Below are 7,877 nucleotides of genomic sequence, written 5' to 3' on the forward strand. Positions count from 1 at the left end.
TAATCCTAGAGGGCAAAGATCATACTTCCTGGAAAAGTAAATCTTCTGTGTATCTGCATACACATATGTAGGCCACTTAGCATGAAAATTCAAAATGAAGGATTATCAATGTGGCCTCTCATGGAATACAAAGACCTATGTGACTGGAGACAGGCATGGAAGGGTGAGCATTACACTTTGAAGCAAATATTTGTGGATCTCACCATTGAAAGCTGGTAGATGATATGTCAATTAGAGGCACAGTTAGAAGAATAATAATATCATAGGCAAGCTGGGATTTGGGTAACTAAACTTAAAGCATGTGTAGGAACTGTATGATGGATCCTAGGCCTTAAACTGTGTGCATAATGTCAGACTAATAGAAGATCTCCAGAAATACATGATTATCAGTCTGTATCCCAACTTAGGATTGGTGAGCAGCAATGATATAGGCAGTTTTCATTCAGAATTAATTCACCAGAGTCGTCCAGTTGATGATCTGTGTACCAGAATCTAGGCAGGCAGAATAAGAGTGGCTCTTGTGGTGATATCCTTTTTGTCTTTTCTTTTTTTCTTTTTAAATTTAAATTTAAATTAGAAAAAAGGTTGCTTCAGATGTCAATTCCAGGTCCCTCTCCCTTCCCCTCCCCTCCTCCCTCTACCTGCCACAACCTCCCCCCAATATCCCCTCATTTCCCCCAGGGAGGGTGAGAAATTCCATGAGGGTGTCCACAGTCAGTCATTTCCTCCAGGGCAGGGCCTAGACCTTCCCCCAATATTCCAAGGTGAGAGCGCATCTCTCACTGTTGGATGGGTACCCAATGTCCATTTGTATACCCGGGATAAATACTGATCTACCACCCAAGGCTCAATAGATTACCTAGGCCTCCTCACTGATACCCACATTCAGGGGATCTTCATCAGTCCCATGCTGGATTCCCAGCCATAAGTCTAGGATTCAAGAACTAACCCTTGTCATATCAGCTGTTTCTGGGGGTTAAAGTAGCCAAGTCTTAACCCTTTCTGTCAGTGGATTTCTTGACTTCAACTCAGTGCTTAGACATGGGAGTCTGCCTATGCTTCCATCAGCCATTGAATGAAGGTTCTGTTTCCCAGACTGATGAAGACCCCCTGAATGTGGGTGTAAGTGAGGAGGCCTAGGTAACCTATTGAGCCTTGGGTAGTAGATCAGTATTTATCCCGGGCATACAAATGGACTTTGGGCACCCATCCAACAATGAAAAATGTGCTCTTACCCTGAACTCTTGGTAGAGGGTCTAGGCCCTGCACTGGATGAAACGACAGACTGTGGACACCCCCATGGAAGTTCTCACCCTCCCTGGGGAAATGAGGAGATATTGGAGGGGTTGGTGTGAGTGTGCAAGAGTAGGGGAGGGAAAGGGAGTGGGACCTGGAATTGACAAGTGAAGCAACCTTGTTTCTAATTTAAATTAAAAAAAATAAATTATAAAAAAAAGAATTTACCTGTCATCATATTAGAAGTTGTTCTTGGCCGGGCGGTGGTGGCACATGCCTTTAATCCCAGCACTCGGGAGGCAGAGGCAGGCAGATCTCTGTGAGTTCGAGGCTGGGCTGGACCAATAGCCTCCAAAACAATACAGAGAAACCCTGTCTCGAAAAACCAAAAAAAAAAAAAGAAGTTGTTCTTCTGCGTGTTGAGATGTCGGATCCCTTATGAAATCCTTTCACCTGATGTTTGTTGGGTTGATTTTTGCAATGTTAAATTTACCAGTACTTTTGCAATATCTGAATACATTATCATGACCTTCAGATTTTTACATGTGGAAGCATTTAATGAAAGGGACACCTTAGACAGACAGAGGAGGAAATAATTATGACATACCCAGAGAAACAAGTTCATGCTTTATTTAGAACAAGTTGATGACTACAGTTTCCTGTGTGAATATGAAATCTCTTCTAGGTGCCTTCTGATAGATGTTCCAAATGCCAGAATCCTCATTTAGACCTCTTCTTTGGATAATTTGGAATCACACATGGCCTTCACCTGACTCTGTAGTTTCAAAGAACTTATCTCAGATAGAAAGCTAATCACACCAAAGAGTGACATGGTGGTTGTAATGATACCTAAGGGGAACACAGCAGTATAATGCTTGCTTATCAAGGCATCTTTTTTAACCGGAAAGTCAGGTAGAAAGTCAAGAGTGGTTTGGCCATAATGATCTACAAGGTAGTTGCAACTCACGGAAGCAAATGTGAAGAGGCTGCTCACAGACAAAATTAAGGTAGAGACCTGGTAGCAATATATCTCCATCTCCACAAGGGGGTGTTTCATGCAGCTGATCTTAATGGCCATTGCAGTGAAAACCAGTACTACAGGCTTCATCAAAATAGCCCATACCAAGAGATTCACTGCATACTGAAATTTGGGTGAAATGGTCCAGGTGGAATTGATAGGAGTGTGGACCAGGGTCTTGATTACAGTCCCTGAGACATTAAACTCTTGAAGGTAATGAGCTTCCCAGAGTCCAAATGACACAAACTGCACAGAATTATCATCAAATTCCCACAGGCGCCAGTACAGGTAGCTTGCAATGACTGTCAAACATGAAAGCAGATATGCAGCTAAGGAGGCCATTCAGCTTTAAGATGTAGTCCTTATCATTGAGCAATCTGAAGAAGAGATTGAACAAGTATATAGGTATGTTAGGATCACAAGGGAATTTATAAAACAAAACTGTTCATTGGTAGCATAGCATGTAGCACTCATAACTTGTCCCTGCTGTCATGATTTATATTTTAATAGTCTGTCTATGTGTTAAGGTTCACAATATTACAAGAAACTGTATAAGAAGCCCTAAATTCCATGACTATAGCAGAAGTTCCCTCTCTAAGATATAATAGTTAGCATTTTCACTGTAGGTAGCAAATGCTGAAATGGGAATACTTGTTAACTAAGAATTTTAATGCTTGGACTTCACAGTGAAAAAAGAGTTTGTAATATCTCATTAAGGTGATGCTTGTTTCCACTGTGTTTTCAATGAAAAGTATAATAAATATCTTAAGGGAGAAGTATAAGCAGAACAATGCACAAATACAATATCTAAATTATGGCAGTGGACTGTTTTATGCCTATTGCACATTGATGTTTGCTAAAAAAATGAATGCAATGAAAATTAAACCACAGGTTACTCCCATTCATGTCTAAGTTCCATATTGGTATACATACACACACTCTCACATGCAGATGTTCACAGGGTTCTATGAACTGTATCTACTTGTCAATATTCCTTCCCTGGATGGCTACTACTCCACAGTGTCTGTGGAGTATGTATTTAACTTAAAGTTGACAGTTTCTATACAACTTGGGAAGATATATCAGCAAAATGGGTTTTCAATTGATGGTGGATTGCCTAACACCCTGCCCACACCCTCTCTCTGTCAAGGCAGATTTGAGGCCGGTGATTGAAGGAGCAGTGCCTTTTGAAGCATAAATGGAATTAGGGTTGAGAATTTTGTTGTTACAGACTAATAAGCCAGCCTTGGAGGAAATGATTCTGTCCCTGTCTGAATTCCATGGAGGAGATTCATGTGTTTTACAGAGACCTAATTAAAAACCCTCAGGGTAACTCAATTTTCTTTTTTACCTTTGCATGGTGCTGGTGTTGAGGAGGTCCATTTGAAAGATCCTGAGATCATAAATATCTTCCAAATATCACAAAGTGTTGACCAGAAAGGGAGTCACATAAGTGGTAAATAACCTTCAGAAAAAAGTAGTTCTGTTAAACACATAGTTCAGCATACAATAGTGTCTCACTGAAAAGTCCCTGATTCACAATAACCTACCCTTTCCTCTCTTCTGCTTTTTTCATTGGTTTCTCATTTTTATACTTCAGGATATTGTCCTATCTGATATTACCATCTGTTCAATGATATCCACACAATATTTATCTTTATGTGATAGACAGGAAAACAGCACAGAAAATCTAATTCACATGCTCCACTTCAGAAATCCATACAGATGTTAAGGTCATTGCAAGCTCCAGAGCCTTCATAGACAGCCAGGGATTCCTAGCACTTATGATATCCAGCAGAATTTACTCACAAGGAAATCATGTCAAAAGCAGTGGAACCATATGTCAGTGTTCTCTTTGGCTTTTTTGTCCTGTGTAATTAAATGAGATTAATAAAAACTGCATAGCAAATATAAAATACTTGCCTCTGTCTCCGCTATGAAGTCCAAATGTTAGTGACTGCCAACTGTAAGATAAGTTACTCTAGAAATTCTCATGTTTCCATGGCCACTAGAGATGAATGGGAGATTATGAGCAATGAACCAATGTCATGACATATACTCTTAAAGGACCAGAGCAGTTAATGTCAATCTCATATGTCAAAGTTTAAAGGAATAATTAATTAATTTAATTTTTTAATTTAAATGTTTTATCATAAAGTATAATTGTATTAGAATATATACTATAATTTGATCATGATTTGCCCCTTTGTCAACTTTTTAAGATCATTCTCCAGTTACATACTAACCCAACTGCATGGGCATTTGTTCATGAACCCCCATCCTGTGAAAATTATTAAAACTAATATAAGTCTAGCGGGACAGAAAGTAAAAAAAAACACTGAACAGTAACAAACATGGTCTCCAGTGATAAAAGGAAAGTGATATCTCTTGTGTTTCCTTACAACTCGAACATGAGACTTGTATGGAATGTAGTGGCTATATCTGGTGACACTCCATTGGGAAAAAAAATAAGTTTCTTTTTCTAGATGGTGTCAATTGCAATGACTTCCTTGGTTAATGATCAGCATTTGTGTCCACTACCCTGTTATGATTTCTGCAAATTGTCTGGTTTGAACCTGTGAAGGTACTGTCTATTGCTCTCACAGTCTCTTAGAGTTCTCAAGTTGTTTCAGGTACATTGTGTATGGAAGACCATGTTTTCTCAGAGTCAACCACTTCTGGCTTCTACAATGTTTCCCCTTTCTCTTCTATGTAGATTCTCATGTGTGAAAGGGTGGGGTTTGATAAAGAGATCTCATTTAGGATTGAGTCTCTCAAACTCTGCCCATTGCCCTTTTGTGTGTCCTATCACTTATTATCATCCACTGAAAGATCAAGTTTCTTTGATGTGCATAGTTTGATCCAGTGATCCATGAGTATAAGAATATTTCTTTAGTAGTCCTTATATTACAATGTTCCTTTGTCAGCATAATAGTACTAGGTTTCCACTAGATTCATGAATTAACTAATATCAGGTCCCTTATATCTCAGCAGTGTGGCTTGTGGGTTGTGTCCCTTGGAGTAGCACTTGTATGCAACAAAATATTTATAGTTCTATAACATTTGTGACATGGTTAGACCAGCATATGTTCCAGAGAGGTCACTCCAGGTTTAAGAATTTGAAGCTATGCGATATTGGTGGTTATGTTTCTCCTCTAGTAAATTTTTTAGTACTTTAAGTGCCATGATCATTAGCCAGCAGAGGTTCAAAGAAATCAAAGACAAAATTAATTTAATTCAAATGACACCACATGCTAATAAGACTGATCAGGATAATGGAATAATTGTATAGCCAAGACTGCTATACCCAGCAAGTCTATAAATCAATATAGATGGGGGAAACAAGATATTTTATCACAAAACCATATTTAAACAATACATATCTACTAACTCAGCCCTACAAAAAATTCTGGAAGGAAATCTCCAACCTGAGGAAGTTAACTACCACCACAAAAACATAGGCAATAGATAATCCCACTTTACCAACAGGCAAAAGAAAAAGTCGTGGAAATCCACATACAATTCCAACAACAACCATTCCAAAACAAACAAGAATGAGCTATAAATGGTTATTAATTTCTCTCAATATTAATGGCCTTAACGCGCCCCCCCAAAAAGACACAAGTTAACTGAATGGATTCGAAGACAGAAACAATTATTCTGCTGCATACAAGAAACACACTTCCGCTCCAAAGACAGACGTTATTTCAGAGTTAAGGGTTGGGAAAAGATTTTCCAATCAAATGGACCCGAGAAACAAGAGGGGCTAGCAATCTTAATATCTAACAAATTAGATTTTAAACTAAAATAAATCAAACGAGATGAAGGGGGTCACTTCATACTCATCACAGGAGAAATCAATCAAGATGAAGTCTCAATTCCAAACATCTATGCCACAAATTCAAAGCCATCCATGTTTGTAAATTGGAGAATAGTCACACTAGAAAATTAACAGCTCAACTGAAAGCTCTAGAACAAAAGAAGCAAACTTATGCCAAAGTTGCAGATGCTATGGAATAATTAAACTGAGGGCTGAAATCAATAAAGTAGAAACTAGGAAAACGATACAAAGAATCAATGTAACATAGAGTAGGTTCTATGAGAAAATCAAAAAGATAGACAAACCTTTATCCAAACTTACCAAACAGCAGAATACGAACATGCAAGTTAAGACAATCAAAAAAGAAAAGGGAGACATAACAGCGGACAGTGAGGAAATCCAGAGAATCATCAGTCATATTTTGAAAAGATGTACTCCACAAAATTTGAAAATGTAAAGGAAATGGACAATTTTTGGATAAATATCATTTACCAAAATTAAATCTAGGACAGATAAGCAATTTAAATATTCCTATAACACCTTAGGAAATAGAAGCAGTCCTCAAAAGTCTCCCAACCAATAAAAGCCACATAAAGGCAAAACTAAGAAAGAGAACTTCAGGCCAATATCCTTCATGAACACTCAGTAAAATACTGGCAAATCAGATCCAAGAATACATCAAAAACTCATCCAACATAATCAAGTAGGCATCATTCCAGGGATGCTGGGATAGTTCAACATATGAAAATGCATCAAGGTAATCCAACATATAAAGAACCTGAGAAACAAAAATCACATTATCATCTCACTAGATGCTGAGAAAGCCTTTGATAAAATCCAACACCCATTTATCATAAAGGTCTTAGAGAGATATGGGATAAAAGGAACATACCTAAACATAAAAGCTGTATACAGCAAACTTACAGCTAACATCAAACTGAATGGAGAGAAACTCAAAGACAATTCCTCTAAGATCAGGAAGGAACAAGGCAAGGTTTCCCCCTCTATCCATATCTCTGCAATATGTACTGGCAGTTCTAGGTAGAGCAATAAGACAACAAAAGGAGATCAAGGGGATACAAATTGGAAATCATGAGGTAATATTTTCACTATTTGCAGATGATATGATAGTTTACTTAATTGACACAAAAGAACACAGGGAACTATTACAGCTGATAAACACTTTCAGAAAAGTGACAAACTACAAGATCAACTCAAGAAAATCAGTAGCCCTACAGAAGATAAAATGGCCAAGAAAGAAATCAGAGAAATATCACCCTTCACAATTGCCACAAACAACATAAGATACCTGGGATTAATGCTAACCAAACAAGTGAATAACCTGTATAAAAAGAACTTTGATTCTTTAAAGAAAGAAATTAAAGAAGACTCCAGGAAACGGAAAGATCTCCCATGCTCTTGGATAGGTACGGTTAATGTAGTAAATGTGGCAATCCTGCCAAAAGCATACTCAATGCAATTCTCATGAAAACCCCAGCACAATTCTTCACAGACCATGACAGAAACATTCTCAACTTTATATGGAAAAGCAAAAAACCCAGGATAGCCAACACAATCCTGCTCAACAAAGCAATGTCTTTAGGCATTACCATCCCTGACTTCAAGCTCTATTATAGAGCTATAGTCCTGAAAACACCTTGGTGTTGGCATAAAAATAGACAGGTAGACCAATGGAATCAAATTGAAAACCCTCATTTTAACCGATACAAATATGAACATTTGATTTTTGACAAAGAAGCTAAAATTATACAATGGAAAAAAACTTAAGTCTAAATGCGTAAA

General features: G+C 37.9%; 1 protein-coding gene across 1 annotated transcript; it reads right to left on the bottom strand.

Annotated features, from left to right (window-relative positions):
• Positions 1–1,867: 1,867 nt before the first annotated feature.
• On the bottom strand, positions 1,868–3,715 carry LOC121139815. The gene is made up of 2 exons (XM_040743810.1): positions 3,606–3,715; positions 1,868–2,631 (listed from the first exon to the last, which is right to left on the bottom strand). Exon 2 carries the CDS (start codon positions 2,594–2,596, stop codon positions 1,961–1,963), a length of 636 nt encoding a protein of 211 aa, XP_040599744.1. The 5' UTR covers positions 2,597–2,631; positions 3,606–3,715; the 3' UTR covers positions 1,868–1,960.
• Positions 3,716–7,877: the final 4,162 nt, after the last annotated feature.

This window comes from Mesocricetus auratus, unplaced genomic scaffold (assembly GCF_017639785.1).
Source record: "Mesocricetus auratus isolate SY011 unplaced genomic scaffold, BCM_Maur_2.0 Super-Scaffold_100003, whole genome shotgun sequence".
NCBI classification, from domain to species: Eukaryota; Metazoa; Chordata; class Mammalia; order Rodentia; family Cricetidae; genus Mesocricetus; species Mesocricetus auratus.